Here is a 19011-nt window from a genome sequence, read left to right as displayed (position 1 = left end):
TAATCGCAGACAGACAGTGAGGAGGACAGACAGACACAGACAAACAGACGCCACTTATATCTTGTAAATAGTGTGTACAGATGTACATGTAAGACGAAAATAAATAAGCAATTGGGTACTTTCTTCTACAGAATAATTGTTTTCAACTTTTGTATTTTGCTTTTTATACTGGCAAATAAACGGGCAATCCGGGGTCCTGAGTTCTCTTCCGCGCATGTCAAACAACACGTGCCGTAGATTCGGTGCCTGCTCGTGGTCATCTTTGTCGAAAGCACTACACCGTCAATACATAATTGTACATTTTTCATTCTACAGATTCTAAATGGGAGGATTACCGAAGAAAAAGGTAACTGTCGCTGAAGCCCGCTCATTTAATGTGTGATGTGGTCACTTGCTAGCTAACCGTGGAGCTAATGCCGTAGTTTATTTTGGTTCGCTTATATAGAAATAATGTTTGGTTCGCTTTAATAGAAATGATGTTGCCAAACTCGCCTTCAACTTGTATATAGTAGCTATGTAATGTTTTAATGGATCTTTTGGGTGTGTTTTATAGTATGAGAGTGGCTCTGCCACAAACTATATTACCAGAAACAAAGCTCGCAAGAAGTTGCAACTAAGCCTTCCAGATTTCAGGTACATTTATGTATATATAATTTATAAAAACGTCACCACATTGTCATTATAAAGTAACGGTCCTACAGCTTGTCTTGTTTGGATTTTTTTCCAGACGACTCTGCATTCTTAAAGGCATTTACCCCCACGAACCTAAGAACAAGAAGAAGGTGAACAAAGGCTCCACTGCTCCAAGAACATTTTACCTTCTCAAAGACATTCGCTTTCTTCTGCATGAGCCAATTGTTGGTAAATTCAGGGCGTACAAGGTAATGGTCAACATTTCATTTAACTTGATGTTGGCGAGTGATATTTTTCATCCCCGTCTTTAACTGTACCTGTTTTCTCTGTAAAGATATTTGTCCGTAAACTTAAAAAAGCTTACGGAAAAACAGAATATTCAACAGTGGAAAGACTTAAGAACAACAAGCCAACATATAAATTGGACCACATTGTCAAAGAAAGGTAAGAAGTGGGACTAACATTTTAGCTAGATAATGTTGAGTGTGAACCCAAAATAAAACAAATTCTAGTATCAATGTGTAATCAACAAATTGTGTTTCTTACTATTATGTCATAGGTATCCTACATTCATCGACGCTCTCCGGGATGTTGAAGATGCACTTTGCATGTGCTTCCTCTTCTCCACGTTTGCTCGAACTGGAAAATGCCATGTGCAAACCATACAGCTTTGTCGCCGTCTGACTGTGGAGTGGATGAACTTCGTGATAGCCTCTCGTGGCCTTAGAAAGGTCTCAGCTTTAACAAAAATAATAAGTGCAAAATGTTTATTGGTTTTGTTTTATCAAATTACTCCATTGTTAATCTCATGGTTCTGTTTTCTGCAGGTTTTTATCTCCATCAAGGGAATCTATTACCAGGCTGAGGTGATGGGACAGTTAGTTACGTGGGTCGTTCCATATCAGTTCTCCCATGATGTAAGTTCATGTTAATGACAGGTAGCTTATTGCTGGCGTCAGGATGAAACCTTGCATCTCCAAAACCGTCTTTGTTCTGTTCTGCTCTCTCAGCACCCTACTGATGTTGACTACAGAGTCATGGCGACTTTCACAGAGTTCTACACAACTCTCATGGGCTTCATCAACTTCCGACTCTACCATTCCCTCAATTTGGTTTACCCACCAAAGGTAAAATGAAATTTAAGGCTCAATATTGCATTAGAGATTGTCTTTAGAATTAGTACAGAGTAGTGCAATGTTGTCATTTTTTTTAAATAAACAATGGGAAATCCCACTTATTGCTATTTTAAAAAAATATATATATATATTTAGCTTGACAGGAAAGCAGAGCGGATATTAAAGAATGAAAACGAGGAGCACTACGCTTTGGATTCAGAAAGCTACTTGGAGGTGAAAATCATTGTTAACCGAATCAACTCCACCTTTGAATTTGTGATATCAAATTATATGTTCTTCCATACAGAAACTCTCTACCTTAAGTGCAAGTTTGGCCCGGGTGGTTACTTCTTCAGAGGAAGAAGTTCAATTGGATCACTTTCCTGTTGAAGAGGTAAAAAAAAAAAAAAAACTTGAGGCTCAAAAACATGGTAGTCTTCCCTCGATTATCGCAAATTCACTGTTCACGTCTGATCTATGTTAACTGCGATATTCAAGGGATCACTGTAGACTGCCTCCGGTGTTTACATCGAAACAATGCCACCCTAGCCCTGAAATGCATCCTGTTCCAAAATGCCAAAATGGGTTTTATTTTGATTGCCACATCACTGAATATCAACCCTCCAAATACTGTAAACTCTTTCATGTCATTTCCATCCTTGATACCATTACTGTATATGTGAAGAATGAGTGAGTAGATCAAATAATTAGTCTCTAAGGGGAAAGGCGGGAGGGTCACGTACTTAATGCCAAAGCTTTTGGAGCTGTGAAACTGGGGAATACATGTTTGGTTGCCAGGGATGAGGTGAATCCTCACCTTTTGTCTGTTCCAGTTGACATTCTGCTTGTAGCTGAACCTATTTTTGTGATTGCCACAAAACAAGTCCTCTCTATTCATCTCTTTCTGTCCTCAGTGACTGTTTCCACTTTGTAAACAGGTCAATTTTTAGTAGATAGATCCCTCTTCTGAACCTCGCTAATCCATCCAGTCACTGATGTTTTTCTAATGAATTCATTCCTGATTGTGTCCTTTCTTGCCACACTAAAAAGAATCTTCAGCATGTCCATCTATGCTCAGTTAATGTTCCAACCCTTGTATTATTTGTTGAGGTGAAATTGAGTTCATGAAAGTGCATTCTGTGTGTAAAATGGAGCTTCTCTTTGCATTTTTTTAATCCAAACGAAATTGAAGTTGTTGAATCTCAAATTTAGAATAAATGAATGCTTCTCTCAGGAGGACCTTGGAAAGATGGAGGAAAGAGAAAAGGAGCAGAAGCAACTGGAAAGCCATAAAAAGATATTTGAGGGCTTGAAGTTTTTCCTCAACAGAGAAGTACCCAGAGAGTCTCTGGCATTTGTCATCAGGTAAGTCAGAACAACTCCACCTTGAAAGCCAACTAAAATCTACTGCGAAAATGACGCCCAATTTCAATATTGGCAGGTGTTTTGGTGGCCAGGTGTCCTGGGAATCCTCTGTCTGCATAGGCAGCACATATAATGTGACTGCCTTGTCAATCACACATCACATTGTTGACAGACCCAGTGTTCCCACGCAATATATCAACAGGTAGGGTATATGTCCCTTTTTCCCCCCACTGTGAGAAGAAGTCTTCAGCCCTGCGTGACACTTCAATGATGTGCCATTTCAGATACTATATCCAGCCTCAGTGGGTGTACGACAGTGTCAACGCCAAAGTAGTCCTTCCCGTGGAGGACTACTTCATGGGGGTCACTCTTCCACCCCATCTGTCTCCATTTGTGGTGGAGGAAGAGGGAGACTATGTTCCTCCAGAGAAACTGAAGCTGATGGCGTTGCAAAGAGGAGAGAAGCCTGGTAAGAAATGTTGTATTTGTTGTTTGATGGTGATGGTGGTATGTGTGCATAATACTCTTTGAAATTTTCATAGCCCAACAAAGTGAGGAAGAGAGTGAAGAGGAGGATGATGATGAGCAAGTTGAGCAGGAAGACAAGGTAGAAGAAAATAATATGAAGAAGAAGAGGAGGAAGCGGCAAAGATCCCGACCCAAGGTTTATAACAAACCATCTTTCTTGTCGCCTACCACCTGCTGCTTAAGAAGTCATTAAAGAAAGAATTCACATTTGCAGATGGCAGTGACTCCTGGAAAGTTGAGGGTAGAAGATCCAGCTCATAGAGATCAACAGCAGAAAGCGGAAGAGAAGCGCCTGGCCATCATGATGATGAAGAAAAAGGACAAGTATCTCTACGACAAGATCATGTTTGGAAAAAAGAGAAAAGTCCAAGAGGTTTGTGGCATTTCTTATTGATTCAGTATAGATTTCTGCCATGCCTCATCTGTTTGCTCAAGATAAGTCTCGTCTTTCTAACATAAAATGCATTATTTACAGTACCTGTCCTCTTAGACATTCCTGTGTGGGAATGTTAAACACTTGAAGGGTGTATCTTATGTACAGTCCATGTGACCTCTGAGTCAACTCTTTGCTAAAATAGGTTTTGTGCTCATTGGACTTTTTTGTCCTTTGTTACAGGCTAACAAGTTAGCTGCTAAGAGGAAAGCTCACGACGACAATGAAAAGGCCAAGAAGAAAAAGTTCAAAAAATGAATGATGATAATGATCAGTTCACTTCAAGATGCCAGCTTCAGTGGACTCACATTGCTGGTCAATTTCCAATGATCTGTAAAAGCGACTGTTTATATGCTTTTGTCCCATCATTTTTCAAACTTGTTTTAACTCCCCAACAATGGAAAATGGTTGCAATTACCAGACAACACATTATTCAATAAATTTTAAAGTAGTACTGGGTGATTAGCCTTTGTGTGTTTCTTCATACAAAACTTCAAAGTGGATTATGTTGAAGCAGATCACAAATGAATTGAATGATGCAGTCCACATTGGCGAAGGTGCCGTAATGTTCACTGCCCTCTTGAGATGCTTCTGGTGGGCTCATCCCACCCGCTGCCATCAATATTCTCATTCACTTGGAAGCGCATCCCCTTGACCCCGATCTGCATTCCACCCATGCCCACCCAGTTCGGGTCTTCGCCTGGCACTATGGGTGCCTGAAGGAGCGCGATGGGTGCTCAACAAAAGACGTAGTGTGGAGCCAGCAATCCGTCTTCATACAATTTGGGATAGAATGTGTCCGTACACACAATGACTGGGTCAGACTTAAGCAGGCATTTATTGTACGTAGCCACCAGCCTGTATTTGGACAACCAACATCTTCCATATCTAAAATTAATCGAATCCAAGAAGGAAGACACAGTGCTCTCATTCAACATGACATTATGTAAGTATAAATGACATTTAAAGTTTTCACCACGCAGTGCACAAATAAGACAAATGAATAATCAAATAAGAAATAAGTCCAAGAAAAATTGATTCAGGGATAGGAATAAATGCACCCAGAAACATGGACAAAATCTAATTTCCTGATATCTAAACTCTGGAAAACCTCGACTAATTCTATTTTATCACTACCTCATACTAACAGAATTGTAAATAAAGTATAGTAACTGTTTGTTTGAAAAACACTTCTAGACTATAAATAGACATTGACTCAAAAAAATAAAAAAAGTTGAATGACTGGGCCAAAGCAAGATCTTCCTTTCTAAACTGCATTGTTTACAGTACATACACTTCTTGTGTTTGTTATTCATTAGACTTGAGTGCAGAAGCGCTAAGCAGAAACATCACTACATAGCCGTAAGTACCAAATCTCTTTATTTTGGCTTCTAATTTATGTGCTAAAAAGAAACAATTGCAACTTGGAGGCAGTGCTACTTTATGAATGCCCCGGCAATATGACAATCAACTCACTATTTACCATACATTCCACGTGTAGCATTTTTAGAAGGCGTTTTTTTGCAGAACTCGGACATAAAGCAGTCTTGATCAAGTGGTACAATTAGTGCATTTGTTCTTTTGATGCTGATTTGCACCCCTCCTATCAGCTCGCAACTCGGACTCGGGTGAGAGAGCTCAAAAGGCCCTCTGTATGGTGAGCACAGAATAGTGGCTATACAAGCCTCGCCTCCTTCGCCTCCCTCGCTCCATCACTCGCCCTCCCCCGTTTTGTGTTACACTCTCCCTCTCTGACAAGTGCTTGTCCCCTGACAGACCCTGATGTCACGGGGAGACGAGGGTCCCCGCGGTGCTTCATTCAGCAAAAATGGCTATTGGATTAGAAAGTTAAGAGGTGGGAGGCGGCCCGAGGCATCAGGTGTGCCTGCATCGGTGCTGTGAAACTGGAGACGTCAGGGGGAGATCTCTTATCTCTGGACATGTGATAAGTCTAGTGCGTTCAGAACATTGATGTCTTTTGCCTGTGCGTATTTTAAGATCAGATGCAAGAGAGACTGCAGGAGCTAGATCAACTTGTTTTTGATCCATTGGAATACAACAGCAAGCAGCACTTTTTAACAAGTTGGATTTATTATGTTTTAAGGTGAGAACTCCTTTACTTTCCCATCACATCCTTTAATGAGAACATTTTGTACCAGTCTACAATGTGCTTAATGTTGTACATGATGTCTCGCACTATTCAAAATGATAAAATGGCTAATTAGTTTTACTTAGACTTACGTATTCTCGTCTAATTAAATCCAGTACAAGATGTACATTAATAACGTTGACATACATTTTTTAACTCAATTTTTAATTTGAGGTACATAAGGTTGAGACTATCCAAATAATGATTTCACATTGTCATTAACCCCAATTGGACTGTTGGCTGTATATTAACAAATTAAAACCATTATCATCACGTCATGATGACATAGTAAAATAAGCCAATTAAAAATGCATCAGTTTTCTCTAAAGGCCGCTATGTGTCGTAAATATGCACATTTAGTCAAAGTTAAACACAAAACCATGTATAAAGTAGAATTGAATGCTGATAAGATAAATATAATTGATACAATGTCTCATTATGTGACCTTGCAGCTGTATCAAGCTCTTTCCAAGTTTTCCCATTGACATTATGTCATTTGTTGTTTTTCAGGTAACATGCAAATTTGCTGGATCATGGCATTAAAGCACAGAAGACATTGGAAGTTCATGTGCAAACGTCTGGTTTTGGGTGTCCTACTGACCAGCAGTATTATCTTCCTCTACTGCTTGTCCATGTACCATGTACCACTGAGCCTGACTGAGTATGATACAAATAACACATACTATATACTGCAGATGTAAACACAATAAATACATGCTTCATGTGTACACAAAGGAGTTATGTGTATACAGAACCTACTATATGCTTTATTATGGTAAAGTTTTATGGACAGTTTATATTATCCATATACATGCATTGCACTCACTGTATTCTTAAATACAGCTGTGTACTTAATATGAAATCAAATATGAGCCAAATACTATGATTGTAAAAAAATGCAGTTATTTTTTAAAAATAATAGTGTAGATTTTGTTCATAATTTCGTATTATTTCGATTGGAAGCCCTCAAATGACAAAATGATATCGTATCTTCATGAACTCAATGATTAATGTAAAATGGGTGACATGACTTGAAAAAGACTTTCATATTTTCATTGTAAATGTGAAAGATTAGGCAATATTTGGTTATTGATGCTTATAATCAAATTAAACATGCAGAATATTTTGTGTCTTGTTTATGTCTGCAGAATTCCAGTGCCGTTCTCCTGCGCCCATCACCCATCTCATCTAACCACCAGACCGAGTAGCAACAGCTCACATAAAAGCCAGATGTGCACTCCCAAAGTGGACATCATGTTCATGAAGACCCACAAGGCGGCGAGCAGCACCTTCCTCAACATCCTTTTCCGCTTCGGAGAGAAGCATCAACTGAAATTTGCTTTTCCCGACAGCAGGAATGACTTCTCCTACCCGGCCTTTTTCCAGCGTTCCTACGTTAAAGACTTCAAACCCGGAATGTGCTTCAACATCATCTGCAATCACATGCGCTTCAATGCAGCCGAAGTGACCAAGCTGCTCCCCCTGGACACGGCTTACGTCACCATCCTCCGAGACCCGGCGGAGCTTTTTGAGTCGTCCTTCCACTACTACGGTCGGACGGTCCCTTTCACCTGGAAGATAGCGGGAGACGACAAGCTGGCCGAGTTCCTCCGTGACCCCCACTACTACTTTGACCCGGAGGGTTTCAACGCGTTCTACCTCAGAAACCTACTTTTCTTTGACTTTGGAGTAGATAACACGCTAGAGGTGGACGATCCGCGGGTGGACGAGGCGATCCAAAACATCACAGAACGTTTTGGGCTCGTCATGCTGGCAGAACATTTTGAGGAATCTCTCATCCTGCTCAAGGAGGCTCTCTGTTGGGAGATGGATGACCTCGTCTTCTTCAAGCTCAACGCTCGCAATGGTTCCACCGTATCTAAACTGACGCCGGACTTGCGGACCAAGGCTCTAGAGTGGAACGCTCTTGACTGGAAGCTGTACCAGCACATGAACCACACCTTCTGGAGAAGAGTGGACACGTACGGACGTCGGCGCATGGCGGAGGACGTAGCGGAGCTCAACAGGAGGAACGCGGAAATGGCGGCCACCTGCATCGAGGGGGGTCACGCCGTCGACTCCGGCAGGATCCAAGAAAGCGTCATGCAGCCTTGGCAGCCCATTGGGGAGAAGTCCATCATGGGATACAATTTGAAGAAGGACATTGACGAGGCCCACGTGAAGTTGTGCCGTAAGATGTTGACGCCAGAGATTCAATACTTGACTGAGTTTGGAGTCAACCTATGGCTCACCAAGTTATGGGGTCATGTTAGAGATATCATTAACTGGTGACTAGAACTAGAAGCCTACTAGTGTGTTGTCGTTGTTTCCCATGGACTAATATAGCAGTGGTTCTCTGATATTTCAATCATCCTAATTTTGTTGGGATTTTAATAGGCACTTGAAAGAAATATTTCACAATCTTTAAGCACTGAAATGAGTTGATATGACATGTTGCACTCTTGTCTAGTCCTTTATTGAAATATATAGTAAATTGTTCTTTGAAAATTTAACGAAGAAAGCAAGATATTCTTTCCATATCTGCCAACTTGTGTCTATAGACAAAACTAATAAAATGTTATGTGAATTGTAGGAACCAAAAATTCTGGGTTACAAAAAAGGTGAGTCCTTTTACTTGGTTCTGCCTTCATACTGTGAATTATGACATGCCATTTTCTGTAATAAAGCTTGTAATATACACCATAAATATTGTACAACACATTTTTTACTCTGTTATTTGTATGAATCTTATGAATGCTTGAGGTATTTGCTTTTGATGACCAATAAGGTCAAGTGTTGACCCTGAGTTATAGAGCTATAGACTATTCCTCCTTACACAAATAGCCATTAATAAAGTAATGGCAGTATTATGTAAAGCCTCGATATGCAAGGGTTGAAATTTATTGGGCAAAAATACATTCATAAATAAATGACATTTATCACATCTCAATTGAAGTAGTCCTAATCATCAAAAAAAAAACACCTTTCCAAGCATTTCAGCACCTGGACATTCTCAACTGTAATTGGACAGCTCCTCGAATTATATTCGGTATTAACAGATCCCAGAGTTTAAATATTCGTATGTAAATCATAGTTTGGGAGTTTATTTGTGGTAGAAAGGGAAAAAAACAATCTTCCAACCACTGGGAGTAGTCATGAGCTCTGATCCAACAACGGGGGCGCGGCAGGGGCGATTTTACAGTAATATGACAGCTCTCCCGTTTGCGAATTGTGGCTTAAATTGTTGTTGTGTTTGCTTAAATACAAGTCAAAGTTCAAAAACAACAACGGACCGATTTGCTCAGATTTTATCGTTATGTTTCGTAACCGATCCCGTTGATAGCTTTGCTCTTTCGATTAGTGCTTTAGTATTAGCTTTGTAGCTTGCGCTTGTTTTTAGCATCGATCGTGCAGCGAGGTGCTATCGGGAAGTTTGAGTTCCATAGTGTTTCAAAATGACATAAGCTCCGGATAATCTTCCCTGATACTCGTTGGTTGGGTGGAGAAAAATGGAGTGCAAATCAACCAAAGTGGCTCCAAGTGTTGACTTTGACCACAGTTGTTCCGACAGCGTGGAATACTTGACACTCAATTTTGGTCCTTTTGAGACTGTTCACCGATGGAGAAGGCTGCCTCCGTGTGATGAGTTTGTTGGAGCAAGGTAACGTGCTGAAATCCAAATACACATTCCATTCATCCATTTTCGGAACCGTTTTATCCTCATCAGGGACGCGGGGGTGCTGGAGCCTATCCCAGCTGACTTCGGGCACGAGGCGGGGGACACCCTGAATTGGTGGCCAGCCAATCGCAGGGCACGCAGAGACAGACAACCATTTATGCTCATAAGGGCAATTTAGAGTGTCCAACCAGCCTACCATGCATGTTTTTGGAATGTGGGAGGAAACCGGAGTACCCGGAGAAACCCCACACACGCCCAGGGAGAACATGCAAACAGGTGTATGACCTGGATTCGAACCCAGAACTGTGAGGCTGACGTGCTAACCACTCAAGGCTGCATAAAGACACAATTGACAAGTAAAAACCTATCACTTTGTTCAATATGCGTCTTCTTTACCTCCATCCAGGCGCAGTAAACACACTGTTGTGGCATATAGGGATGCTATCTACGTGTTTGGGGGAGATAATGGGTGAGTAGAACATTATCAGAGGTATTTTTACTACTTGAATGATGTTAAAACTGTGTCTCCCACCAGCAAGAACATGCTGAATGACTTGCTCCGTTTTGATGTGAAAGACTGCTCTTGGTGTCGGTAAGAATTGCTCACGGAAATATTAGATTGTTATATATTATTGTGACTATAATATATTCCAATATTGCAAAGGGCCTTCACCACGGGAACCCCACCTGCTCCTCGTTATCACCATTCAGCAGTGGTGTATGGCAGCAGCATGTTTGTTTTTGGTAAGTTTCTTCCTTAACTGATTGGTAGCAATAGTTCAGTTCAAATGGACATGTATGTGCTTTTGAATATATTCCAGGGGGCTATACTGGAGACATTTATTCCAACTCCAACTTAAAAAATAAAAATGATCTCTTTGAATACAAGTTTGCAACAGGACAGTGGACTGAATGGAAAGTAGAGGGGAGGTAATGTATTTTTGAATACTATATAAAATATGAAAAGCATTTGCCATTTAGTGAATATACATTCCAACTATTGTGTTTTATCTAGCTTGCCAGTAGCTCGCTCAGCTCACGGTGCCACCGTTTACAGTGATAAGCTTTGGATATTTGCCGGTTATGACGGGAATGCCAGGTATGTTTCGATTTGGCATGTACCTTTTGATAAGAGTGTCCACATTCATGACATGTTGTTCACCTCATGTAGGTTAAATGACATGTGGACCATCAGCTTGCAGGACCGAGAGCATGCATGTTGGGAAGAGGTTAGTATTTAGCGTCACTGAGGGTAGAGCCAGCTTTAATAACTTTACGTCCTGACCTCAGTGTTTTTGTTTCACTATCAGATCGAGCAGAGCGGGGAGATCCCTCCATCTTGCTGCAACTTCCCCGTAGCTGTATGCCGGGACAAGATGTTTGTCTTTTCGGGTCAGAGTGGAGCCAAGATAACCAACAACCTCTTCCAGTTTGAATTCAATGGCCACATGTAAGCCTAATCAATGCTATTAAATCTGACTTGACTTGCACCCTCGATAGCTTAAGAGCCATCGTCCCCGCAGGTGGACCCGCATTCCCACTGAGCATTTACTGCGAGGCTCTCCGCCCCCTCCCCAACGGCGCTATGGCCACACAATGGTCGCTTTCGACCGCCACCTGTATGTGTTTGGCGGGGCTGCTGACAACACTCTGCCCAATGAGCTGCACTGCTATGATGTAGACTCTCAGAGCTGGGAGGTGATCCACCCCAGTCAGGACAGTGAGGTATAAATTGCCAAGATTTCAATCACTGGTTTATTATCTCTATATTTTCTAGCCATGTCAGTTTGACTTTCTAACATAAATTGCACCCTTGCCTTCCCAGATGCTAAGTGGGAGGCTCTTCCATGCAGCTGCTGTAATTCAAGATGCTATGTACATTTTTGGGGGAACTGTGGACAACAATGTCCGCAGTGGGGAGATGTACAGGTTTCAGGTGGGCATGTTTTTATTCTCTCTGAAAACATGCACAAATACGGGATCGGATCCAATCGTGTGGTCAAATCCATTACTCCAAAAGTAGCCTTATCCATCGTTGTTTCTGGTACTGACTGCCAGACCAGGGCAGCCTTTTTAAGTGTTGTCAAAACAAGTAAGATCGATGCAACTTCAGTCTCACTTTATAATATTTATCTTGTTCAATAAGTGAAAAGACGGTGAATACAATTTTTCCAATATGTAATATTGGAGAAATACATAATAGCTAGGTGAACTCTGAATGAAAGTGCAACATATAGTTTTGAAATCATAATTATTTTCTTGATGCATATTTTTTTTGCAGTTTTCATGCTATCCAAAGTGTACCCTCCATGAAGATTATGGTAAATTGTGGGAGAATCGTCAATTCTGTGACGTGGAATTTATTCTTGGAGAGGTAGGTTACTTTTCATTTCCATTTACTGCACAAGTCGGTTTATTTAAAAGTAAATCTTATTTTTCTTTTTTTCAGCGGGAAGAACGAGTTCTGGGACATATAGCTATTGTGACAGCAAGATGCCAGTGGCTGCGCAAGAAAATCCTGCAGGCTCGGGAAAGACAGCGACAGGTTTGGAGATCTATGAAAATTTTGGGAGGGGAAAAAAAAATCAGCAATAGTTGAAGACATGTATTAAGATGAAATGCCTGTCTTGTTTTTAGCGGACCAAACAGGACAGCAGTGAGGAGAGTGATGAAGGGGCTACGAAAGGAGGCACTCACAAGCTTTCAGGCAGACTGCCAATGCTGGAAGTATCTATCAGGGAAGCCGAAGCCCAGCCTTTTGAAGTCTTAATGCAGTTTCTCTACACAGACAAGATTCAGTACCCACGCAGAGGTAGTATTGTTCTACCTAATAGTTTTGTTACTATCCATGCACTCAGCTGCCATATCTTTTGTCAAAGCAATAGCTTTATAAAAATTTGCAGTCATCCTTATTTCTTGCATTATATATTATGTCAACAATTTGAATGAAGATTTCAGGAACAATGTGTTTCATTCGGGTTTCCAGGTCATGTTCAGGACGTTCTCCTGATCATGGATGTTTACAAACTGGCCCTGAGTTTCAAACTCTCCCGCTTGGAGCAGTTGTGTGTTCAATACATTGAGGCGTCTGTCGACCTGCAAAATGTTCTCAGTGTTTGTGAAAATGCAAACAAGCTCCAACTCGACCAGCTAAAGGTATTCTTATTTTTTATGTCACCACCCACAAAGGAAGGAAGTTCTCTTCATCCCTGAAAATTCTATTTCCCTAGGAACATTGCCTTAATTTCGTGGTGAAGGAATCCCACTTCAACCAGGTGATCATGACGAGGGAGTTTGAACGTCTGTCCACGCCGCTCATCGTGGAGATTGTCCGACGAAAGCAACAGCCTCCTCCCAGGCTGTACTCAGACCAGCCCGTGGACATCGGCACTTCGCTGGTGCAGGACATGAAGGCCTACCTGGAGGGAGGGGGCCTGGAGTTCTGTGACATCGTCTTGCTGTTAGATGGGCACCCTCGACCCGCTCATAAAGCCATACTGGCGGCTCGTTCCAGGTACAGAGCAGGCTTTTGTGTGCACTGACAGTGTGGCTGGGCAAACCTTTGGCCGTAATCATCAGCTTTACTCTTTAAACTTTCAGCTACTTTGAGGCCATGTTCCGGTCCTTTATGCCAGAGGACGGCCAGGTAAATATCTCCATCGGTGAGATGGTTCCCAGTAAGCAGGCATTTGAGTCTATGCTACGCTACATCTACTATGGAGACGTGGACATGCCTCCAGAAGATTCTCTGTATCCTTTTCTCATTCAAAAGCCTTATACAAATCAAGTGCCGAAATTTAGCCATCTTGAATCGCAGTGCAAAGGAATCATGGATAGAATCATCATCACCATATTTTGGGGAGTGCATTGAAAAGATGACATTTTGGAACGTGTAAGGCTAAAGATTTGTGCTGTAAATTAGCAGTGGCTTCCAGGTTAAATGTCACTTCAATGACCGTGAATACAAACGTGACGGCAGTGCCTACTACTGATTCTCTTGTAGAACTGCATTGTACACTTACTGCACTTGATTTGATGCACGAGTACAAGCATGCAGTACAAGAGCTGTCAAAGGATATTTGAAACATGAACATTATTTACTACAGGAAAAACATTGTGTTGTTAATTTAATATCATTCGCAGTGTCATCAAGTGCAGTACAAATGCCACTGTTGAGGGCGTCTTATCCTTGACTCTTTGTGAAACAGCTATCTATTTGCTGCACCATATTATTATGGCTTTTCAAATAACAGGCTGCAAGCTTATTGCAAGCAGAATCTGGAAATGAATGTCACCGTGGAGAACGTCTTGCAGGTATTTTAGTGGAGGGTGATGAGTGTAGTAGGCCCAGCACATTTGCACATTTTGTTTTTCTCGATGCAGATCCTCGAGGCGGCCGATAAGACGCAAGCGCTGGACATGAAGAAGCACTGCCTCCACATAATTGTCCACCAGTTCATCAAGGTGGGTGGGCTCGTATCCGGCGCCCTGGGGGCTTGCTGCCCACTCGCTGCAGCTGAGCTAACCCCATAGTCGCGTCGTCTTTGCAGGAGACTTGACACTGTTGGCCCGCTAGTGGAAGAAAAGTAGAGAAGGACAGTGTTTACAGGGCGGCCGGCTGAACAAGCAACCCCGCGCTTTACCGCGAGGCCCACAAACGCCTCTCTTATATTTTAGGATTGTTTGTTTATCAAAGAACGAAAATCCTCAGCCCCCGTCACTTGCGATTTATTTATTATTATTTATTTTTGGGTGATGCTTTTTATTTTTCAGCATGAACCAGTAGAGCGCTGATTTTTCCTCATTTTACTCTGTTTGACTTCTCGCCTTTTCCTCCCCTTTAAATTTTTGCTCTCCTCCTCCCCTCCCAAAGGTATCCAAGCTCCCCAACCTGCGTTCTCTCAGCCAGTTGCTGCTGTTGGACATCATTGAGTCTCTAGCTACACACATATCAGACAAGCAGTGTGCTGAGATGGGCTCCGACATTTAGGATCATGGCAAGAGATCTGCACTTTTATTTTTATCCTCCTTTTCCAATATATGTTTACAATTTCTCCCGCCATTCCGCACCTCATATAATCAACATCGTTTGCATAACATAAAATAGCATAACATAACATAGCATAACAGTGAATTTGAGTTTTTAGTTATTTGAATTATAATAGTGATGTTTTTATTGATATTTCCAAATGTATTTATTGTATAGATAAAATTATATATAAATAAAATATAAATATAATGATTGCTAATTCAAAGAATATAGTTCCAATTGGGATCTAGCGCATCGCAATTTGACTCACCTGTACACCAAATCTTAATATCCATTTTATAAATTGTATGTTAAATAATATATATATATATATTTTTTTGGGAGTAGAAATTTGAGTTCCTTCGCTCTCTAAAAGACATCGAATTATATCCGGGGAAATAACGGTACATTTCACCATTTTTCAAATTTTCAAATACCCTCAAATTTATTTAAAGCTAGGTGCTTTGTTCCTTACAGTGCGTATCATTGTCTCAAGCCGTTTTATTTATTTATATACAACAATGGGTTATAGCTTTTTGCATGTTTATTCTGCTATTTTCCCCCCCAATTATCATTTTCATCTTCAAAAAAATGGTCCACATTGGACCCGTTTTCCTTAACAGCTGAAATAACCAAATGATGTGACCTATTGTTGCTAGTACAGTATTATTACATGACTCAGTTTCCGTTGGTAATATATACTTGGTGTTTTCTAATGCTATACTATATTGTAAAAATAAGTATTGACCACTGTGTGTTTATAGTTACCACATCTATCAAACATTACCCATGTTTAACTTCCAATACAACTTGGTGACATTTGTTTAAATTTACCCAAAGGGGTACTCTATTTATACAAATATTAAAAAAGCACCAGCTTTACACTTATCGGCATCCATTTTGCAGATTTAAATGATCAAATGTGGATCATTTCCTACAATAATGCCCCAACATTTGGGCCACCAACTTCAGACATTCCTTTGAGTCATGTCAAATCACACATTTCAATTACAAAAAACTGGAAGAGATGGAATGAGTTTCAGACAGCTGCAGAAAGAAGCCTTTTCTTGAAAGTGCTTTTTTTTTCTGCTCGTGTTTCATCTGTCCACGGGTAGCTTGGCCTGGGATGCCATTGGCCCTATAGGGTTTCAGTTAAAACAGGGTTCATTATTGTGTTGATGTGGAACACTGAGACAAAACTGTAATTGTATTTGTCGCTATCTACTCATCAGTAACTTTTTTTTTTAAATGATCGAGCCTCACTGGGGCTCCATCAGAAGCTAGGCTGGGCTGTGAATTTTAAGATTGCACAGTGCAGTGGTCAGTCAGGCAGCAATGGCTCTTCTAACCAGTAAAGCTATGCAAAGGATGGCTGTTTTTGTAACCTTTGGAGGACTGGTGACAACCCTGATCACCACCTTCCTTCCGCTTTGGAAGACAATGAACTCAGACTTGAACGAAATGGAAAACTGGTACTCTGGGCTTTGGCACATGTGCCTTTATACGGAGGAGGTGGGAGTGCAATGCAAGTCATATGACTCCATGCTAGCACTTCCTTTGGACCTGCAGATCTCAAGGGTGCTCATGCTGGTGTCGGTATTCACTGGTGGTTTAGCGCTGCTGGTTGCCTTACCGGGACTGGATGGACTGAGAGTGTGTTTGGACCGTTGTGGAAAGAGGAGAAGATTCCTCATCCTGGGCGGGGTGTTGTCCTGGGTTTCGGGGATCACGGCGTTGGCTCCAGTGTCGGTGGTGGCGTACACCACTGTCGTGGAATTCTGGGATAAAGGCTTTCCTGACGTGATGCCTCGCTGGGAGTATGGAGAGGCCATGTTCTCAGGATGGTTTGGGGGTTTGGCTCTGCTCATTGGGGGCACTTTCTTCTTTATTGCTGTCTGCATGGCTGACTATGACTTAAAATCGAAAAGAGTGACCAACAACTCTCAAAGGACACGGGAGTACTGCAAGACAGAGGTTCTGTAAAAACAAATGTATATATGTGTACTGCACAGATAAACTAGTAGTATACCCTTTTTTTTAACTCAAGTCGAAAATTGTATGACCTCATAAGTATCAACTGGTAATGTGTGGAGCCTTTTTATCTGTGATACAGCTATAGAAGGAAAGTCACATTTGGTTTTATTTTATTTGTTGAGTTATTCATTGTATCTTGAATATTACTATAAAGCAATGGAATGACTGGAAAACAAACTGACTCCTGGATGATTTATCCACGTGACCTAACACCATTTTTAATCATGACAATTTCATTTTAACAGCAGGTTATCATGCTTCTTCCAGTCACCAGATATATCCATATTATGCACCATTCATCTCAAGTGGCTTTTATTGACTTTTCTCGATTGTTAATCAGAAGCAGAACCGCATGATTAGACTTGTGTCATTTGTTATAATTCAACAAATACTAATAACTTCCCTGGGTTTTTGTTTTGATAGAAATGACACATTCATGTGAGTATTGAAGCCTTGATTTTTGTGTGTGTTGGATTTCATACCAGCTGTGATTCTGTATTAAATTTTTTGAAGAAGGCAGACGAGGTAGGGCATTGTTAATGCACAATACATGGTAGTGATGGTTAGAATTTACAAAATGTCACGCAGCAACTTGCCGACATCGACTGACTGTATATCAATCTGCCTTCCTTATTTCTTTAATGCAGTATCAACCCGACCTGCTGGCAGCTGATATTGCATGTAGTTTCCATATTTTCTTCACTCACCCCACTCTGGGTGTTGCCTTCTGATGCCATACCATAATTCAATTGAATTGGCTGTCTGAGCACTGTGCCGTTGAGCTCATGCATCAAAAGAATCTGCATGGAATTGATCCCTGTCTAAGACGGCACATTACACTCTGTCTTAAAGTAAGTAGTCATGTAGTTCAATATCGTTAGTACGGTGTGTTAAACATAAAACATTACAATGATTTACAAATCATATTTTCCTTATGATACACTTATATACAAATATTTGTATTATTGTATTTATCAACTAATCATCAACTCAGAATGTTATGGCGTTCCAAAAGCGTTCAAACCTCATGTATTATTTTCATTCATGTAGTAGACTAACATTTTCATTTCTTCAACTCTAACCAAACCTTTTAAGAACAATTAGATGCGTAAAAAATGTGGGCTATTTTACAGTAAAAATTATAATTGAATTTTGCATTCAACAGTTTGTACAACAGATTACTTCAATTTGAATATTTCTGAGACCATTTTTAATCTGTAAAAACATTCAAGCTTCTGGCGCCCTCTTGTGCCTTCAATTTATTTAGAATGAAAAACAACCAATTAGAACAAAAAAAAAACATGACAGGCTAAGTTTCAATGATTATAACACAAAAACAAGTTAGATTGCTTTTAATTGCAAGTACTTTTTTTTCAGAATTGTTTTACTCAGGTAAATTGAATGTAAAAATTGCAGTCAAATGTAACTATCGATTATGGGAGAGAACACCTAAAAGACATTTACAATGTAAATGCTTGATTTTGTGTGTGACCCGGGGCAATTAAGAGCGTTAAACCACCCTACAATGCATGTTTGTGGGATGTGGGAGCAAACCGGAGTACCCGGAGAAAACCTACGCAAGCCCTGGGAGAACATACAAAAACTGTGAAGACCGACCGACCTGGGATCAAACGCTCGACCCCAGAACTGTGAGGCCGGCGAGCTAACCACCAGGGTCACCCAACCAACTATTTTGTATTTGAATATAATAATATCGTCAATACATATCGTCCTGAAATTGATGTTTTCATTCCTGGCTGTCATAGCGGAAATTTACAGATGTGAATTTGCAGATTCTGTTCACACCCAAACCTGAATCTATTTCAATGCAGTCTTGAGGGTATGTCTGAAAGGGACAACTACTAAATTGAATGGTCCAATCCATTTGAATTGTTAGGGCTGGCAGTGAAAAATAATGTTACAGTGCCATTGATGGCGACAGGGTTAGCCAGCCAGCCCTCCAAGTTCAAATGTATGGAACGTCTATTGCCGTCAATGGCAGTGAATGTGTTAACAGGGAAGATGAGCCTTCACCACCTGAAGCCG

At 40.9% G+C, this 19011-nt stretch overlaps 4 protein-coding genes across 5 annotated transcripts; all 4 read left to right on the top strand.

Moving 5' to 3' along the window:
- The first annotated feature begins 30 nt into the window (after positions 1–30).
- LOC144215981 (pescadillo homolog) lies at positions 31–4533 on the top strand. Its single transcript, XM_077745240.1, has 15 exons — positions 31–346; positions 554–633; positions 728–881; positions 968–1077; positions 1193–1364; positions 1461–1550; positions 1644–1760; positions 1905–1982; positions 2056–2142; positions 2983–3113; positions 3190–3315; positions 3398–3582; positions 3656–3777; positions 3856–4014; positions 4258–4533. Exons 1-15 carry the CDS (start codon positions 323–325, stop codon positions 4330–4332), a joined length of 1710 nt encoding a protein of 569 aa, XP_077601366.1. The 5' UTR covers positions 31–322; the 3' UTR covers positions 4333–4533.
- Positions 4534–5408: 875 nt separating this feature from the next.
- Positions 5409–8930, top strand: LOC144215624 (galactosylceramide sulfotransferase-like). Of its 2 annotated transcripts, XM_077744677.1 has the most exons (5): positions 5409–5436; positions 5685–5731; positions 5851–6178; positions 6734–6884; positions 7372–8930. In XM_077744677.1, exons 4-5 carry the CDS (start codon positions 6739–6741, stop codon positions 8513–8515), a joined length of 1290 nt encoding a protein of 429 aa, XP_077600803.1. In that variant the 5' UTR covers positions 5409–5436; positions 5685–5731; positions 5851–6178; positions 6734–6738; the 3' UTR covers positions 8516–8930. The 2 variants fall into 2 exon arrangements, with proteins under 2 accessions (XP_077600803.1, XP_077600801.1); XM_077744675.1 differs by lacking the exons at positions 5409–5436; positions 5685–5731 and having other exon boundaries at positions 5766–6178.
- Positions 8931–9376: 446 nt separating this feature from the next.
- LOC144215809 (leucine-zipper-like transcriptional regulator 1) lies at positions 9377–15141 on the top strand. Its single transcript, XM_077744968.1, has 19 exons — positions 9377–9884; positions 10309–10371; positions 10438–10494; positions 10567–10646; positions 10724–10832; positions 10918–11001; positions 11074–11131; positions 11213–11352; positions 11426–11627; positions 11728–11838; positions 12184–12276; positions 12352–12447; positions 12540–12714; positions 12889–13058; positions 13133–13416; positions 13503–13652; positions 14111–14216; positions 14286–14366; positions 14776–15141. The coding sequence occupies exons 1-19, from the start codon at positions 9733–9735 to the stop codon at positions 14890–14892; spliced, it is 2328 nt and encodes a 775-aa protein (XP_077601094.1). The 5' UTR covers positions 9377–9732; the 3' UTR covers positions 14893–15141.
- A 159-nt stretch (positions 15142–15300) lies between these two features.
- On the top strand, positions 15301–17142 carry LOC144215810 (claudin-24-like). Its single transcript, XM_077744969.1, has one exon. It carries the CDS (start codon positions 16267–16269, stop codon positions 16912–16914), a length of 648 nt encoding a protein of 215 aa, XP_077601095.1. The 5' UTR covers positions 15301–16266; the 3' UTR covers positions 16915–17142.
- Positions 17143–19011: the final 1869 nt, after the last annotated feature.

Source organism: Stigmatopora nigra, chromosome 22, assembly GCF_051989575.1.
Source record: "Stigmatopora nigra isolate UIUO_SnigA chromosome 22, RoL_Snig_1.1, whole genome shotgun sequence".
Lineage (NCBI taxonomy): Eukaryota > Metazoa > Chordata > Actinopteri > Syngnathiformes > Syngnathidae > Stigmatopora > Stigmatopora nigra.
This window is presented reverse-complemented; position numbering and strand designations above follow the sequence as displayed.